The sequence below is a fragment of the Tarenaya hassleriana genome, unplaced genomic scaffold (assembly GCF_000463585.1).
Source record: "Tarenaya hassleriana unplaced genomic scaffold, ASM46358v1 Cleome17, whole genome shotgun sequence".
Classification (NCBI taxonomy): Eukaryota; Viridiplantae; Streptophyta; class Magnoliopsida; order Brassicales; family Cleomaceae; genus Tarenaya; species Tarenaya hassleriana.
This window is the reverse complement of record NW_010965122.1, coordinates 1,549,461-1,567,326: the sequence shown is the minus strand read 5'-3', so window position 1 is coordinate 1,567,326 and position 17,866 is coordinate 1,549,461. Positions and strand designations below refer to the sequence as shown.

At 37.1% G+C, this 17,866-nt stretch overlaps 5 protein-coding genes across 13 annotated transcripts in view; 2 read left to right on the top strand and 3 right to left on the bottom strand.

The window, feature by feature from the left end:
* The first annotated feature begins 1,058 nt into the window (after window positions 1–1,058).
* LOC104809964 (casparian strip membrane protein 4-like) lies at window positions 1,059–2,280 on the top strand. Its single transcript, XM_010536099.1, has 3 exons — window positions 1,059–1,518; window positions 1,604–1,727; window positions 1,836–2,280. Exons 1-3 carry the CDS (start codon window positions 1,244–1,246, stop codon window positions 2,049–2,051), a joined length of 615 nt encoding a protein of 204 aa, XP_010534401.1. The 5' UTR covers window positions 1,059–1,243; the 3' UTR covers window positions 2,052–2,280.
* On the bottom strand, window positions 2,099–3,716 carry LOC104809965. 5 transcript variants are annotated; one of them, XR_771236.1, is made up of 3 exons: window positions 3,398–3,716; window positions 2,945–3,033; window positions 2,099–2,136 (listed from the first exon to the last, which is right to left on the bottom strand). XR_771236.1 is itself a non-coding variant. In XM_010536101.1 (1 exon), exon 1 carries the CDS (start codon window positions 3,647–3,649, stop codon window positions 3,461–3,463), a length of 189 nt encoding a protein of 62 aa, XP_010534403.1. In that variant the 5' UTR covers window positions 3,650–3,716; the 3' UTR covers window positions 3,217–3,460. The 5 variants fall into 5 exon arrangements, 1 of the variants encoding a protein (XP_010534403.1); XR_771237.2 differs by having other exon boundaries at window positions 2,117–2,136; window positions 2,950–3,033; XR_771235.1 differs by lacking the exon at window positions 2,099–2,136 and adding an exon at window positions 2,724–2,809 and having other exon boundaries at window positions 2,950–3,033.
* An 8,010-nt stretch (window positions 3,717–11,726) lies between these two features.
* LOC104809961 (transcription repressor OFP6-like) lies at window positions 11,727–12,811 on the bottom strand. The gene is made up of 2 exons (XM_010536094.2): window positions 12,795–12,811; window positions 11,727–12,673 (listed from the first exon to the last, which is right to left on the bottom strand). The coding sequence occupies exon 2, from the start codon at window positions 12,427–12,429 to the stop codon at window positions 11,854–11,856; it is 576 nt and encodes a 191-aa protein (XP_010534396.1). The 5' UTR covers window positions 12,430–12,673; window positions 12,795–12,811; the 3' UTR covers window positions 11,727–11,853.
* On the bottom strand, window positions 12,786–17,096 carry LOC104809962 (lipid droplet-associated hydrolase). 5 transcript variants are annotated; one of them, XM_010536096.2, is made up of 14 exons: window positions 16,923–17,095; window positions 16,624–16,734; window positions 16,463–16,536; window positions 16,276–16,347; window positions 16,125–16,153; window positions 15,767–15,817; window positions 15,541–15,591; window positions 15,201–15,260; window positions 15,021–15,103; window positions 14,551–14,698; window positions 14,424–14,474; window positions 13,924–14,028; window positions 13,333–13,477; window positions 12,786–12,871 (listed from the first exon to the last, which is right to left on the bottom strand). In XM_010536096.2, exons 1-13 carry the CDS (start codon window positions 17,069–17,071, stop codon window positions 13,334–13,336), a joined length of 1,128 nt encoding a protein of 375 aa, XP_010534398.1. In that variant the 5' UTR covers window positions 17,072–17,095; the 3' UTR covers window positions 12,786–12,871; window position 13,333. The 5 variants fall into 5 exon arrangements, 4 of the variants coding, with proteins under 4 accessions (XP_010534398.1, XP_010534399.1, XP_010534397.1 ...); XM_010536097.2 differs by lacking the exon at window positions 12,786–12,871 and adding an exon at window positions 12,890–12,974; XM_010536095.2 differs by lacking the exon at window positions 12,786–12,871 and having other exon boundaries at window positions 13,029–13,477; window positions 16,923–17,094.
* Window positions 17,097–17,459: 363 nt separating this feature from the next.
* LOC104809959 (2-Cys peroxiredoxin BAS1, chloroplastic) overlaps window positions 17,460–17,866 on the top strand; it is a 2,843-nt gene continuing 2,436 nt past the window's right edge. The window contains exon 1 of the mRNA XM_010536092.2: window positions 17,460–17,779. Coding sequence (XP_010534394.1) covers window positions 17,552–17,779 — 228 coding nt within the window. The 5' untranslated portion in view covers window positions 17,460–17,551. The remainder of the gene's footprint in view (window positions 17,780–17,866) is intronic.

The following is a 17,866-nucleotide window of genomic DNA, read 5'->3' as shown; positions in this document are numbered from 1 at the left end:
GAAATATTGATTTGATCTTTGGAAGACGGTATAATAATAATAATAATAGAATAAAAAAAATCAAATGAGATGTTGAAAAATTCTAACAAATATGAAAATTTAACTCTGTTTTGTTGCAAGTTTCGCTTCTTTGTCATTGCTGAGCTCAGTTTTTTTTTTGGTTTGGAATTCGTTTGTTTTTCTTTCGGTTTTGATTTATATTATAACAAATATATATATATATATATATATAAAAAAAATTCTGTCTATTATATTTATATTTATTTCGTTGTTTTAATAAAAATCATTTTCAAACGGATTTAAATATTTTTATTTCAGGTATGATTATTCATTTGGTTTGATTGAATTTTACCTATGAAACATAATGATGATACAATTATTTTTCCTTGTCATTGCTGGGTTAAATTTTTTGGTTTGGAATTCGTTTGGTTTCTTCGGTTTTGATTTTTAATAAAAAAAAATATTTAAAAAATATATGTTCTCTCTATTACATTTATTATAATAAAAAACCACATTCAATCGGATTTAAATATTTTTTATTTTAGGTATGGCTGTATATTATATCATTTTGGGTTGATTGAATTTTACGTATGAGAACCAAGATTTTAACACCAAAGATAAAGAGTTTTCTTATTTCTTTTGCCATAAGAAACACAATGATGATACAATTCGCTTTCTTCACTAGCCTTATATACGCGAGGTACACATTTATATATAATTGATAAAATATATCATAACTGAATCTTATTTCAAAATTAATTGATATAAAAACAAACATTTCTTTAAAAAAAGTATTCTTTAATAAAAGAAAAACTAAACTGAATGGATATACCTCCTACAAATCTGAAAAAATAAAATTGATTCTTTTCATTTGTTTCCTGTGAAGTGATTGGGTGGATTAGATACCATACCATGCTTATAATAATATCATATAAAGGGGTTTATTATATACTTTTTTTAGTCGTTGTTGAAATTTATAAATGTATATGGCTGACTTTATTTATAGTCTTACATTAAAAAAATGCTTAAATAAAGAGAAAGATACGAATTATCTTCGATTGTGGAGAAGTTAATCAACAACTCTCAACTCCCAATGTTAACTAAGCCACCACACAGACATCTCTCTCTCTCTCTCTCCCTCGTGTTCTTATAAAAAACCCATTCAAATTCACAAACCACAATATCATCTCTAAAATCGTTAAAGAGCAAACACCAAATCAAAAAGAGAGAAGAAGAAGAAGAGATGGCGAAGAGCGAATCGACCACCATTGATGTTCCAGAGTCAAGCGCAGTTGCCAAAGGGAAAGCTCCTCTCATCGTCCATGGCTCAGCCGCATCAGCAGCAGCAGGAGGAGGGTACAAGAGAGGACTCTCCATCTTCGATTTCCTCCTACGTATCGCCGCCATTGTTGCAGCTCTTGCTGCTTCTGCAACAATGGGTACTAGCGATGAGACCCTTCCCTTCTTCACCCAGTTCTTCCAGTTCCAAGCCAGCTACGACGATCTCCCTACTTTTCAGTACGACCACTCATTTCATGTTCATATCTTCTCTATTTTTTGTAATGAAACGATTATTATGTGTTCTTTGATCATATTTTTTCAGGTTCTTTGTGATTGCAATGGCGATAGTTGCGGGATACCTTGTCTTGTCCCTTCCATTCTCTGTCGTCACCATTGTTCGCCCACTCGCAGCTGCTCCAAGGCTCCTCTTGCTGGTTTTGGACACTGTAATAAATGACCATACTCTTCACATCACATGTATACATGTATACCCACATGCATGATCGAATATATATGTATATATATTTTTTTATTTGGTGTGAGTATTTTCTCAGGCCGTTCTGACGCTGAACACGGCGGCGGCCTCAGCGGCGGCGGCGATAGTGTATTTGGCACACAGTGGGAACCCGAACACGAACTGGCTTGCGATATGTCAGCAGTTTGGAGATTTCTGTCAGAAAACAAGCGGAGCTGTTGTCTCTTCCTTCATCTCTGTCGTCTTCTTCACCATTCTTGTCGTCATCTCCGGTATCTCCCTCAAAAGGCCCTAGCTTTCTGTCCATATATATGTGTATGTAAATGTATACATACATACATACACAGAACATCTTGTTTGTCTTTTCCTTTTCGTGGTTTCTGCAAGAGTGGAAAAGGGTCAAATATAAATTGTATGTATTTACTACGTTGTATTTTTATATTACTCGACTTGTTCAGTGTGTTCATCTGAAATTTGTTCTAGTTGAGATCGAATTTAATGTAAATGGTGGTTCCGATTGCATCTTAAAAAAGTCGACCGACTAGATCGTGTTTGTCATTAAAAAAAACATATTCGAAAGATCCGAACAAATTTTAGATGATGCAAGTAAACAGCCAAATCCTACAAATTTCCAAATCATTTTTTCTTCTGGGATTTCAATCCTATTTGATGCAAGGACGAGAAGAGATGGAGACATCAGCCAATACAAAAGATTGAAGAACTAAAGAGCGAGTCTTTTAAGGGTAAGGGAAGATGATGCCCTTAGCATTTAGCCGGTGCAGCAGTCGATAAGCCGAGGACCCGTCTTCGGGCTTAGCTCGAGGCTAAACGATCCAACGAGAAAGTCCCCATGGACGTAAAAAAAACATGTAATTACCGAGGCAACAACGGGGAAGGAGGAGGTGGAGGATGGATTTGAACAAGATTCAAGTGATTTTAATTCCGTAGAACTGAATATGGAGAAGAATAACAGCAAAGATCTGCAATGTAGAATCTTTTCATGGAAGCACACGAGCAAGCAGACCCTAAAGGGATTGCAGATGAAACACAAGCCTACAGAAATTCAAACAAAGGCTATATATATAAAGATCATCTGTTTCAATGGCAGAATGGTGGAAAAACGAGATGGTGATGATCCAGAAAGAACACTTAACTAAGCTGAAGAACATAGTATTAAGAACTCATTACCTTACCATTTTTGTCCTTTTGTCTGCTCTGATCAGTTCAATCTTTTCTTTGTATAAAACCTGTGTTAGCATCTGGAGATGCTTATATACCTACATTGCTCGAGACATCTTTCAGATGAATTTCAATTCAGAAAAATTTTGCTTCAAATTCAAACAGCATCTCAGAAGGTAGCCAAGATTTTGCAAATTCAGACAGAAGATAAGGAAGAACGGCAAAACATGATCAAGTAGGGGGGGGGGGTTGCAAGATTCATTTCTACTAAACCAAAACTCGAACACAGAATCCCAAAGGGGATGATGCATATATGTAAGGATTTGCTCATGAATCTCGATTTCTGTGGGAATATTACAGTGTCGACACAAATGTAAGGATTTGTTCATGAACCGAAAACCCTCCACCGATCTTTTGTTTATTGGAAGAAGAAGAAGAAGAAAACTCGAAATTTACACTAACCTTTCGGCATCTTCATCGAGCATTTCAAACAGATTCAACAACACTGATACATGAAATTAAAGCTTAATCATCGAGCCATTTCCGGAGACGAGCCTTGACGTAATCGGAGCGAGCCTTGGCGCGGGCTTGTTGAGGGCCGATGTTGACGAGTGAAAGGTACGCACCGCCGGAGAATAGCAACGCTCCGACGACGAAGAACGTCACCGACACAACAATCTGCTTTCTCGTCGGTGGGAACGACCAAAAGATCATCGTCCTCCCCCTGTTTTGCCCTAATTTCAAACTTCATCGGCGTTGCGTCAATCTCCGTTTTTTGCTAATTTTCTTTTTTTTTTCTCTTTTCTTTTATTTCTTTTCCTAGTCTTTTGATTTGCTAATCGTCAAATTTATTTGGTATTACTTATTTTAAATCAAAGAGAATATATCTAAAATACTGAAAATTTTGAAAAGAAAATGAGATTAAAAATTTTAATAGGTTAAAAGTATTATAGTGAAACTAGAGTACTTGAAACGTTTTCGGATAACGATACGGGGATTTTCTATACAACAAAGATGAAAACGGGTATTATGAAGCAAAAAATCTAGACTGTGGATTCGAATTCGAGTTTTGTTTGAACAGCGACAGATATTTTCAGATTTGAATAAAATGATAATTATATCATTGAAATTTTAATATATTTACAATAATTACTAAAAATATTTTCATATTAAATTACTAAAATACTTCTAAAATCAACAAAAATCAACATTTTCTTATGATTTTAACAAGTTCGGATATTTTCGGATAGTTAAATTCAACGACAGGTACCCGAACCATCAGTATCCGAGTTTTACAAAAAAACGAAAATGAGATAGTGTTTTTTTAAACCGTAAAGACGAAGACGAAGACGAATACGAAGTCTGGATACCCAAAAAATTAGGGTATCCAACCTGTGTCTACTCCTAGGTGAAACCATGACATCACAGTTTTTTAAACTCTTATTGACTTTTAAAAAAATTAAATTAAATTAAATGAGAAGTATTTAAAATAGAAAAATAAGTAAGAAAATGAAATGATATGATAAATTTAATAAAATATAAATATTTTTTAATAAAATTTATTGATTATAATATAGTAATAAATAAATTTGAAAATATAGTTATGAAAAAAATAAGAGTTTAAAATGGAGTTAAAAAAATAAAATGGTGAAAAGAATTTAGATAAACTTAATCATTTTTTAAACAAATTTATAACTTAGTAAATAGATAATTTTAAATAAATTATTATAAAACAAATGATAAGCTTTTAAAATGAAAAAAAATGAATAAACGAAAAATGTGAGAACCGTATCCCGTATTTGGCTCACGAATTGTGTCACGTGGACAAAATCAAATTAAAATATTTATTTATGTAAATGTATGGGAAATTAAAAAAAATTAACGATGAATCAAATCGCACAATAAGAAAATACATGAGGTTACAAATATATTACACTTTAAAATTTTAATTACCAATAAAAACATTTGAAAAATAAATTGTCTTCGGTCGTCACTCACATGCTACCAAACGTGTTATTTCTCACCTGAAACTTTGCGTAACAACGTCCTAAATAATACTTAGAGAGTGATTCGGGTTAAACGTGCAAATTCGACTTTCATTGAAATGGCTAAAACCCAACGTCTAACATGTCAATTAATATTCAATGTCTAATAAATTAAATCATAAAAATTTTAAATACCAATCATGCAATATATCACACAACACAATACACATCCACAATAAAACCATGCTCCAGGACTAAAATGTCAATTCATCTCCATGTGCATCATACACATATGTAAATCCAAACGAGTCGTATAAGAGTATCATATCTCATATCCATATGTAGCACACACACACACATGGCCATCGGATCCACCGTGTCGCATGCAATGACTATACAACTCATCTAGGTATTCCACGCACAAGGATGAATGTCTGTAATCCAAGTACATCGCATACAAGGATCAAATGTGATTACAATAAACTCTTTATCAATAATCGATATCACATATCTTGGAACCGAAATCACATAACCTTATCCACTCCAAACGTTAATCTGTGACGCCATCGACTGCGGGCAGAGCCAATCGCTGAACACCCTCTCGCCGATCATCCGTCATGGAAACACTCGTCAGACTCGAGTTCAAATCTTTCGGAGTGTAGTCGTACTACCTCCTTTGGAGAATTGCTCAATCATGAATCTCACGTTTTAGTATCTCTTCCCTACCCTTAACCGGGGGCTTAATTTTTCCAATGCTCTTATATTCTCAAATTTAACCAATTTTTATGGATCTATGCATCATAATCGTCATCATCTTATAATTATTAGTATTATAATAAAAATATTTTTAGGTATGGTTAGTAATACAAGTTTTAAACAAATATTAAATTTGAATTATCTTCGCTGTCATTTAGTGCTTTTTGTTTTTTATATCTGGATTCTAAAACATTATCAAATATGTGTGACGGAGTGAACGAATAATAATTCGGCGTGAAATTGTACCATGTAACTTTAATTTAGAAAATCATCCAAGAATTGGTGATCCAATAATTGAGAGGTGACAAAGTCATTCTCAAGGTCATGGGTTCGATTACATTGGTAGGAAGAAGGGGGCAGCTGACTCCGAATCCATAGGATTAAGTGGACCGAAGATCCAGTGAAACTCTTGGTTATCAAAAAATAAAGAACTTTAAATTTGGAAAATCGATTTGTTTTACGATAGAAGTAGAACGCTTTATAGTATACTTGTAACATCGATAACTTGAAAAGAATCTATGTTTCATATCTCAGCCCAACATGGACCGACCGTTACAGAAATCCTAAAGCCCATTTGAAAGATGTTCCACTTGTAACATTGATGACTTGAAAATAATGAAAACCCTTAAGATGGATACTTGAAACAATCATTATATTATTATTATTATTATTATTATTATTATTATTCTTTTAATCGCTGGTTTATTAGAGCGCCGAAAAAAGATAATCAAATTACCTATTTCCATTATCTTTTCTTGTGATTTATCATAGAAAATTAGATGGAATGATTATCTATGCATGTTTATTTCCATTGTTTTTTTTTTGGGAAAGCAAATAGAGAAAGTTGATACCACACATGCCTTTGGCCTTCATGTCTCGTCCGCAGGGACCCCCCCGTTTCACATTCTAACGTGCTATCCAACGAGAGAGAGAGAGTTATTCATACCAATTTTACATATTATTTTAAATATTATATTAAAGGGTCAACCAGTGTTGTTCAAAGCCTTTTATAGATTTATAATTGACAATTAATCAAATCAAATATTTTATTATCTAAATTATTGTCTATATGAATGAAACAACTTAATATTTGTAACAATTCCTTGCAATGATTCCGCTATCGAAGATTTTTCTTCAATCCAAACATAATCATCATTAGATTCGGAGCACCATCGATATATATACATATAAAATCTTGTAAATTTGGACCTTCATTATATGTGACAAGTAATGAAATGGTATATATGGATATAGATCCATGCCAATTACACGCAACGAGATACTAATTATTGAAACATTAATTTGAGGAAATTATTTGAGATTATGAGATGAATTAATGCATGGCTCCACATCAAAATCAAAATGTGTAAGCCTAATTTGGACAAGAAGCATGCTGCAGCTTTTGGTAACTGTATGGGACTCCAAAGTCACTTGAAAAGAGAGAAAGCCTAATGAACTGTGTTTGTTTGTTTTCATTACAAAAAGTAGTAATTGTATTTTTTTAAGTTCAGATTCAATATGTCGGCCATTTGTATATGTCTCACCTTTTCACTTCAACCACATGAAGATTTAGACACATCTATCTATCTATCTATCTAGTATTGAAGGAACAAACATGTAATGTAACCCTCCAACTTAGTTTAGAGTCATTTTCTCCAAACTCTTTAAACACGATAAGTTAACGTAAAAAGCTCAACACGGATAGACTCATATATCCCGATAAAATATCAGAGATTCGTATATATCTCGTCTACTTTCTTTTCTTATTTCATTCCTTTCGTGTTTGTAGCATATCTATTTGATCTACAACGTGTACACGAGACTTTATGTTTTATTATAAAACACCTTATATGTTTTAATTTGTTGATAGAGAAAAAAGAAAAAAAAATAATCAAATGAATTGCAGCATAATTAGCTTATAATTAAGTAGAGGAAATGCCCTAGGCTCCATTGTGATACCCTTTGAAGAGACACATGAAATTGGTATATTTTTGCTTTCCAAGCATCTTATTTGTTTTTGTTGGCATATGTAATAGCAACAAACCCAAATTCATAAATAGTATTCTACATGTACAAGTGATGTTGCATTTCTTGATTGACTAGTTTCAGTTAAACTGCCTCTTTAAATTTTTTGAAAAAAGATTATTATTATTATTTATTATTGTGGATAAGCCACAAATAAAATAATTTCGTACATTCATTTGAATAATATGGTCAATTATATATTTAATATTTTTTTGGCATTTTGATAAAAAGGAATCTTAGTTTACTTTAATTGGGATAACATCGAACAATATAGGTAGAAATAACTTATCACTATTTTAATAATGTCAAAAGATTTATATATACATGAAAAGTAGATACTAATTGTTCTATATTAAATATACATATACAGATCCACACGTACATAATTCCAGTGGAGGGAAAGAACAACATAAACTGTTTCCTATTTGGTATATGCTGAGCTGGATTGAACCAAACCAGTTGAGTTTGTCAATGTCATTCATTCTTAAGCCAACCTTCTTTTTCTCCATAATAAATAAATCTTATATAAAGGGCTCTCTCTTGCTTTTGTGGAGACCCTTTGTGTTTCCCACTAACATCAGATCGGGCGGAGGACAAAACGCCCCAAGATTTCGACCAAGTCCTGTGGAGAGACCATATTTATCTATATCGGTAATTACTAAAATCCGATTTTTTTTATTATTATAAATTTTTATTTATTTGAAAGTTTCTTATTACGTACTAAACGCTAATAGTGTTGTTTATATAATTTTAAAAAAATAAAACAAAATTGGCTATTTAAAATTTTATCACAAGTGACGTGGTGATCGAAGTTGAAGATGAAAACATCAATTACATGCCAGATTTTACATTAATATCACATACATACATATATATATATATAATAATAATGGGAAAAAAGAAGATTTATTTGGACATTTCATTAATTAAGCGAATCAAACTCAATATATTTGTTAGTCACACGGGTTCTTCAAGCTTTAGACCTGTCCGACATTTTTGTGAAAATGATAACAACTTATATGGGAACTCTTAAATTCTCAGCGGCTATCAACGGGGAACTAGCGGGTTATTTCAAGGGGAGACGAGGCCTTTGACAAGGGGATTCCAAGTCGACTCCCTTCCTGTCAGATACTTGGGCGTTCTCCTCAGCCACGCGAGACTCACGAAGGCGGACTACCAACCACTACTACAGAAAATTAAGGCTAAGGTCACTTCTTGGACCACTAAACACTTGTCTTGTGCAGGTAGAGTCCAACTAGTTAGCTCGGTTATATACGGCTTGATTAATGCTTGGGGAATGGTCTTTCTACTGCCAAAATTCTTCACAAAGCAAGTCGACAGTCTTTGTCCGAACTTCTTGTGGTCGGGGTCTACCTCTGGGTCGGGAAGCCGCCGAATGTCATGGACAAACATTTGTAAGCCTCGAAAGGAATGAGGGATAGGGCTCCGCAGCATTGCCGATTATAACACCACATTTAGGCTAAAGCTAATCTGGATACTCTTCTCTAAAGCGGGTTCATTATGGGTTGTTTGGACACATAACAATCTGTTTAAAGCCAAGGGATTCTGAAATATGATACATTCCCTTCGGTTCTCCTGGAATCTGCGTAAATTACTAGATTTGAAGGAGACAGTCCATGGTGAATGCACTCTCTTCTGGCATGACCCATGGATGACATTAGGGCCACTGATAAAATACATCGGGGAAACGGGGTCGAGGAATTTTCGTATTCCGACCCTAGTCACGGTCAGAAGTGCAGTAAATGGAGACAATTGGACATTACAGAATGCTAGATCAGATAGTCAACAAGTCTTCCTCACCTTTCTCTCCACCATCCCACCGCCATCAGCCACGACAAATCATGATCAAGCTCTATGGAAATATCGGGATGATGACTACAGGCCAACCTTCTACACGAGCAGAACGTGGCATCAAATCCGCCAGCGCGGCGACGAGGTTCCCTGGCATTCCATTGTTTGGTTCCCTAAAGGCATACCTAGATATGTTTTTCTGATATGGCAGGTGATGTTGTCCAGATTATCGACCAAAGATCGACTTCATCGGTGGGGAGTGATCTCGGAGACAACTTGTATGTTATGCGACGAGCTAGAGGAGACACACCTGCATTTGTTCTTTGAATGCAGATATAGCAGACAAGTATGGCGACACTTTGTGGCCCTATGCAGTCAGGATCCTCCATCAAACATCTACCAATGCACGGATTGTGCAAGCAACGAAACGCAGATCAAAGGAAGGGACATGAAACGGATCCGACAAATCATTCTCCAAACTACGGTGTACGAGCTTTGGAGAGAGCGGAACAATAGGATTTTCCGAGCAAAGTGCCGAACGGTTTAACATACGAGGTGGAAGATCGATCGAACCATTCGGAATGTACTATAGCTATCAAACGGAAGCCTCCGCATGATAGTATTGAAGATATTATCGTATCTTCTGATATATCTTTTATATTAGGAATACTTCCTATATTCTAGGATACTCTAGTTATATATCTCTATCTCTTGTATCTATATATGCTTGTATCTTGTGATCATAATAATACACGAAAGCCATTTATCTCTCATGGTATCAGAGATTTAAGTCTCACGACAAACCCTAACAGCATTAAATCCTAGCCATCTGAGTTTATTCTCTTCTGCCGACGACGTTCGCTTGCTCCGACGTCAACCCTTTTTCTCCGACGCCATGGCCACGCGTGACAATGCCTCCTCCGAATCTGCCACTACCTTTGATGCCAATGAGCCCACGAAATCTCTCCTTTCCGTCAACATGACGAACGTGACGAAGCTGATCTCCACTAATTACATCACTTGGAGCATTCAGATCCGTGCTCTTCTCGAAGGGCACAAGCTTGACTGTTTTATCATGGATGATGAATCGGTTCCGCCGGCTAAACTTGCCACAGATGGTATTCTCATTGACAATCCTGCTTTTGTTCCCTTTAAGCAACAAGATCGTCTTCTGTTCAGTGCTCTCCTTGGCACCATCTCTCTCAACCTTCAACCGGTGGTAGCTCGTGCCATCTCTGTTCGTGATGCTTGGAAAACCCTCGCTAATGTGTATGGCAAAGCCTCACGAGGCCATCTTCTTCAGCTTCGTGATCAAATTCGACGTTGCGTGAAAGGCACGCAATCAGTGGATGAATATGTTCGCTTCATCACCACCAAATCCGATGAGCTTGCAATTCTTGGGAAGCCATTGGATCATGAAGACCTCCTCGATGCAGTCTTGACCGGTCTTTCCGAAGACTACAAACCCGTGGTCGATATGGTTCAGGCTCGAGATGTGGCGATCTCCATTGAAGAGCTACATGAAAAGCTCGTTCAACATGAAGCCAAATTGGCTTCGTCGTCTATAGAGTATCTTTATTTGCAGATTGTACTATTTGATGCAAGAAATTAGAAATTAGATCGGGATTGTTTTATTTTGAAGACATATTACCATTTTCACATGGATTTCATTATCTTTTGTCAAAAACAGAAACTGGTTTGTATTTTTTTGGATATATAATACAAATCACCTTAAAAACAAAAACTGAATATACTTTCACTTCGACGTTGAAGAATTACACGTAAAAGTAATCACCCAAGAAAAACTAAACTCTATTTCTATAACAAAAATAAAACTCTATGCGCTTCATAAAGTAATCTAATTTCCAAGATTATTCCATAGGGTTTGTAATTTTGTTTTCTGCCGAAGTAATACACGTAAAAGTTCAAACGCATGCAGTTAAATTAATATACTGACAGACAACGTCAGAGGGTTACGTCATCCACTATATCTCTCTCTCAGTCCATTTCAGACTTGCACTGTGTTTTTACACACATTCATTCAAACTATTTACTGATTCGAATTCGATTAGCAGTTAACCCTTATGTATTTTTTTTACCGTATCTGTGTTTAATTACATGGGAGAAAATTATAATTGGATGATGATAAAATAAAACTAAGATAAATGCAGTAATAGTACAGTAGATATTTACTATGCGTTTAGTTTTGTAAGGAAATATCAAAACCTTTTTTTTTTACGTTTAAACGGAAGTTTTTTTTACAGTGGTAATAAGGGAGAAACTCTCTACACATTCCCTCTCCACTCGAGGGAGAAAAAAAAGAACAAGAGGGCCTTCCATCTAAAACAAGTCACGTGACACGCACATGTCAAAAGGTCCGGCCACAAGCGCTGGAGTTCCGGGGCGTTTGGCGGAGGAGGAGCTGAAAACGCCGTCCCAGATATCGGTGAAGGCGCGGAGGATGACGGCGTGATGAAACGGTGCGTTTAGACGAAGGAAGCAGTTGAGAAGCTCTCTCAGATCATCCTTGGAGTAAATCTCGTTCTCAAGAATCATGTGGAACATCGATCGCCTGAAATCCAAGTAAGGGTCGTCGGAATCTTTCTCCACCGCGACTCCGTCGCCACCGACGCGGCCGAGACGGCGGGCGGGGGGGGGCAGAGGAGATGACGTGGCGGTGGTGGTGGAGGAGTAAGAGGAGGAGGAGGAATCCTCTGTGGTTGCTGTCCTGGTGGAGGAGGAGGAGTGGCAGTGGCGGTGATTAAGGTGTGGGAGAAGGGTATTTCGGGGTTTTAACGGGATAGGGTTGAAGATGTCGGAGAGGTTCGGTTTCTTACAACTGTTGCTCATACATCGTACGTCTACCACTGAGATTTTCTTCAACATCTCCCTCTTCTTCTTGGTTCTCTCAGCCATTGTTAGAGAGAGAGAGGGAGAGAGTTATGCCGTGTTTGTTGTGAGAGAAAGGGAGGAAAGATGTTTTGGTATGTACACATGTCTATGTGATTTTATATAATTGTGGAAAAGATCTGGACCGTTGATTGTACTTCAATAAAAATAAAAGTGGAATCCAACGGCTGCGAAGTGGAAAGACTTGAGTGGGGATGTCCCATTGTGACATGACTCGATTCTGCAGCTTATTTTCGGCCGTGTAGAATGCCTGCTCGACGGAGCCCACATCACTCATACATACATACATACATACATACATACATACATACATACATACATACATACATACATACATACATACATACATACATACATACATACATACATACATAGAACTTTATTAATTTGGAATTATCCAAATGGATTTGGTTGATTTGGATTAGGTGAATCTCACCTCACTTGATTTCTGCAATAAACGCGAAAAATAAATAGATTGCATTATAATTATTTAATTACGGTCGGAACTATTACGTAAATTGGGTCATTTTCCGGACAGGTTACAAGTTTGTCTGAAAGAAAAAAAAAAAGATCACATCAGCTGAGTTACGACTTAATCCAAATGATGATTTGTTAACGGTAAATTCAAAATATTCGTCATAACTATTTCTCCAAACCTAAGAAAGTGACCACATTCCACAGTATGTACTTTTTCTTAACCCAGCCAAACCAAACCAAACCGGATGAATCAAATTAAACCGGATCATCCAAACCCATTCAGACCAAGCACCATCAATTAGACCCGAGATGAAGAGATTCTTATCAAATTTCTTCAGTCAACCGACATTCTCACCATAGTTGTGACGACATGGTTATACAGTTCTAGAGAGTGGGGTCCAATACCAAGTTGTAAATGGTTCTTTATCGTACCTCACTGGAGCTGTGAAATGCGATCCTTTACCAAAGTGGCTACGTATTGTGCGACCCACGTCGAGCCAGCGACCGTGCAGCAGAATCCATGCGTGTGGCCTTCCCTCTCGATCGATAAGGGAATACCTGGCGCCTGCTTCGATATCTGGACAAACAGACAGAGAGACAAAAAATGCAAGACTTCAAAACTTTGCGAGACTTGGATCCAGGTACCCGACTTCACTCACGACTTCACTCACGAGACCGAGATCAAGTAATACCCCAAAAAACCCACGAGGACGAGACCGAGGTTGGGTGACACAAAAATTCGGGTACTCGCCAGCGTCCACCCCCTATAAACGAACTTGAAGGCAACAACGATCCCCACTAGACTGGGTTTATAAAACTCCATTACAGTTTGTCCTACAAAAATTTTTCGAAAATTTTTCAAGATGAACAAACAATGATATTCGGATCACAGAGGTTACTGAAATTTTTCTGGGTCTAGACATGCAATCCCTGGAATTACAAGCTCTCTTTCTTCTTGTCTAACAAAGCGTATGAAGACTGACCTTTAACAGAAAGGGAGAAGAAAAGAAAACGGAAACTAACCTCTTCAAACATTTGCAGTGGACCCCAGTGATCATCAATGCCATATAAAAACGCAAGTCTGCTCTGGTTTTCTCTCATGAAATCCCAATCTGGCTCCTCGGCGAGCTGGTGTGAAAAAGATGAACATGGTTACCATTTGAATACTTGTTAATCTGTAAAACTGACTATACTGACATCCCTTGGTTTCCATCATAGTGAATGATATCTGATCTTTTGAACCTGTTTACTATCAATGAACCAAGACTAGCCAACTAATATTATGAGTTGTATAACTGAAACCGTTATACAACTCATAATAAATAAACTATCTGGTCCAAAGAATCCTATGTCCTGGTTAAGAAGCCACAAACTCGGGAGTTGGCTTTGTTTCATTGATCATATACAATTTTGAGTCCAATTAGATCCAGACACTACACAATCACAAAGCCTATGAGACAGCTAAATTACATCATATAAACTTTTCTTGGGTGCCATATGATACCATGAAAAAAGGTATTTACCTTTGTAAACTCTGTCTTTGCCATAAAGAGGACATTGCGCATGGTGTGATACTGCAAGTAAACAAAAATTACGGAGGATAGAAACATAAAAACAAAAAGAACATCTGTATTGTATACAAGAAACTACCTGCCTCAAGTGGGTGCAAGCGGCTTGAACAGCAGCATCAGACCATGAATTCCCAATGAACTTTGATACAAAAAGCCGAGAGACCCCCATAGGTAACAGTCCAAGAGATGCAATCAGAAGACTTGCTGTAGTCGACAGAAATGATGACCTGAAATTCACCATGTTCTCATTTATCAACGGGCCTTGATCATGGAATAAGATTTCAAGAATGAAAAGGAGTAAGAAAGAATTTCAGAACTTGAGATCACACCAAAAACTTCACAATCAACCCCGTTCATTCATATTGTTAGTTAACTTAAGCACCGAATTTCACGACTCAAGATCATATGAAAACTTCACACATAAAATGTTTAAGGTAATGAACAGGACTTTAAAACAACTCGGATGCCTCATTAGTTTTTTCAAATTTGGAGATGACGTATACAAAACATAGAATGGTGGATAAGACAGAAGAGCGAAAACCAGCTCACATTGCAAGTTTCACGATGTAGGATTGTTTCAGTGATTGCCGATTGAGAGCCAAAAATGGATATAGGCCAACACAATATATCACCTTCAAGCAACAAGATGGAATATAAGGATCACGTCACAGATAAATACACACGGAGAGAGAAAGTATATGCTTGTAGGACTTGCAACGTGAGCTATACCTTGTCCAAACATTTCCTCAACATTTCAAGAGATATATAAGCCCCAACAGAGTGCCCAACCTATCACAAGTAACTAAGAGTAAGTTCTTGGAAATCCAAAACGGATCTGAGATGAAGACATTTTTCATGAGATTGAACAACTTCCACCAGCTTACGAAGATACATGAATTGCTCCGTAAGCAATACACAAAAGGAAGTAACCTCTGACGAATATGTAAAGCCCATTATACAGATATTAGTGAGCATAACATAATCCTAGATGTTCTTCCATTTTCAGAGAACAGCAATTCGTAGCCATGCTAAGGAAGAATTGAAGATACACATGAGAAAATGATCTTACCAATACAATTGGAACTTTCACATCTCTCAACTCTTGCCGGATGAAATCCATCTGTAGGATAACTATTAGAATGACAGCCTTAGGTCCACATTGTACACTACTGAAGAATATAAAGGCCTCGGAAGTCCAGATCCTCAAATTAGGGAAATTGATTAAAAAAAACTGAGGTAACTGTTTAAGCCAACTGATTAGTTCCAAACTGACATAGAAAAATGCTGTGCATTACCTTATGATCAATTTGTTCTTGCAATGAAAACAGTCTTCCAGACTCCCAGTCCTTCCATTGACAAAATGAGTATAAATGCCAATTACAGTTCATCAAAGACTCCATAGTAAATGGAATCATGCAAAAACAGGTGTATAAACTCCAACAAACACCATGAAACACAGATAGCAATCTCATTCATGTAAAAAAAACGTGCTTCACCAGTTCTCATGCTCCATTGGCCTTCCCAATTCTCAAAACCCACAGTACGTCAAGACAATTGCATAGAAATGTCCTCTTTATTTCTCTTATACAGCAGTAGCAGACGAAGTTATATCAACAGGGTAAATGCAGGTGAACCGTAAGAAGATGTGATTACCTTGCTCGTATGAGATATGTGTCCAATAGCTGGAGAGAGAGAAAGTGAGAAACCAGGCCCATTGGAGAGGAGAAGCCAAATAACTCATGAATTAATAATCTCATGGAGCCACAAAATCAAACCCACAGTGTAACGAGATCTCGTGTCATACCTGTTATAGATGCATTTCCATCAAGAAAATTGTACAAAGATTCCACAAAATCCTTGTAAAACGACGCAACACCTGATATGACAATCCACAGATGAACATCTACTTCAGGTGACAATAAAAGAATCTATATCTAATCACACGAAAATATAAACAAACCCACACATCTTAAGCATAACATGATCGAAACCTGGATTTCCTGTAATAAACAATACATGGAACGTAGGATTCTCTGCCTGAATTTCCAGCAGCTCGGTCGTTGAACTTCACCATAAAACAGAAGACCGATAAAAATCAGAATTTAGACGACTCACTGAAAGAATTCTGAAATTCGCAAAAACGGAATGATACCCGAAAACTTTACACAATCTGAAATCAACAGGCCTTTTCGCTTTATCCAGTAAATTCCCAGCGTCCATATCAGCAATCACGCGACTCGACCTATATTGTCTGATTCGTCTCCTAGAACAGAAAAACTCCGGGGAAAAATTACATCGACCAAATCAGCAACGTTCGAGCGTAATCACGCGAATTCGAACCAAACTAAACGGAAAACTTCAAAACTAAGCAATCGCGACCATTGCATGAGCATCGCCAAAGCGGAAAATTCAAGAGACAGATTGCATGTCTCGCATTAACGATTCGATTACCTGGAACAACAAACAGGAAGAGAGAATGCGGTGGAATTAGCGCTCAATCGCCGGAAATAAGTGATGGATCGGCGGAGAGATCGCCGGGAGGGGCGATGACGCGGCGGAGCAACCGAAGATAGAAGACGCAAAAGCATGCTGTGCTTCATTTCTTCTATACATATTTATTTATTCGCTAGAAATAAAATTCTATTCATGCTGTTAAAAAATGGCACAACCAAATAAATTCTAGCTTCACTATTATAATTTCATAAAGATTATATTTCAATATATTTTTTTCTAAAATTAAATCCGAAATAATGGATTCAAAAATATAATAAGTATAAAATATTCAACCAAATAGAAATTATGATTTTTTGTATTATAATTACAAAGAAAATATTTAGCAGAAAGGACAAAATCTGAAGAAGAAAAAACCTAAAAAAATCATACAAAAAAATCATATAAAGAAACCGTATATTTATGTATTATTCCGAAAATGCCCTAGGAACTCCGACTTCTAATCCTCCCTTCATATTTCTCCACCTCATACTTCTTCTCCCACAAAAGAGTCCCCACGTGATCTCGAGGGATAAGCTTTTTCTTCGTCGTCTGAGAGAGAGGGAGAAGCAGTGTCAAAGCACTTATCCATGGCGGCTGCAGCAGCTTCTTCTACCACTCTTCTCTCTTCTTCCTCCTCTTCTCGGGCTTTTCCCGCCAAGTCCCTTCTCTCCCCTCACCCTTCTTCCTCCCGAACCCTAGCCCTCCCCGCATCCTCGGCCCTTCGCGCCCCTCTCCGCTCCGGATTCACCCAACCGGCTTCGCTCTCCGTCAGTCGCTCTGCTTCTCGCCGGAGCTTCGTCGTCCGAGCCCAGGCTGTGAGTTTCCGCAATGCGGTTCCTTTTTGTAGTCAATTTCTGTCGTCATTTGTTCTGGGTCCTCGTTTTGGCGTGGGGGGGGGGGGG

Bases quoted from the DNA above. Each gene is read 5' to 3' on its own strand.
- LOC104809964 (XM_010536099.1), top strand. From the start codon at position 1,244: ATGGCGAAGAGCGAATCGACCACCATTGATGTTCCAGAGTCAAGCGCA. The intron at 1,519-1,603 runs GTACGACCACTC...ATATTTTTTCAG, and splicing joins GACGATCTCCCTACTTTTCA to GTTCTTTGTGATTGCAATGG. The intron at 1,728-1,835 runs GTAATAAATGAC...GTATTTTCTCAG, and splicing joins TCTTGCTGGTTTTGGACACT to GCCGTTCTGACGCTGAACAC.
- LOC104809961 (XM_010536094.2), bottom strand. From the start codon at position 12,429: ATGGCTGAGAGAACCAAGAAGAAGAGGGAGATGTTGAAGAAAATCTCA.
- LOC104809962 (XM_010536096.2), bottom strand. From the start codon at position 17,071: ATGAAGCACAGCATGCTTTTGCGTCTTCTATCTTCGGTTGCTCCGCCG. The intron at 14,699-15,020 runs GTGAGCTGGTTT...GGTGAATTTCAG, and splicing joins TACATCGTGAAACTTGCAAT to GTCATCATTTCTGTCGACTA. The intron at 13,478-13,923 runs GTTAGTTTCCGT...CTGTTTGTCCAG, and splicing joins CACTGCAAATGTTTGAAGAG to ATATCGAAGCAGGCGCCAGG.
- LOC104809965 (XM_010536101.1), bottom strand. From the start codon at position 3,649: ATGATCTTTTGGTCGTTCCCACCGACGAGAAAGCAGATTGTTGTGTCG.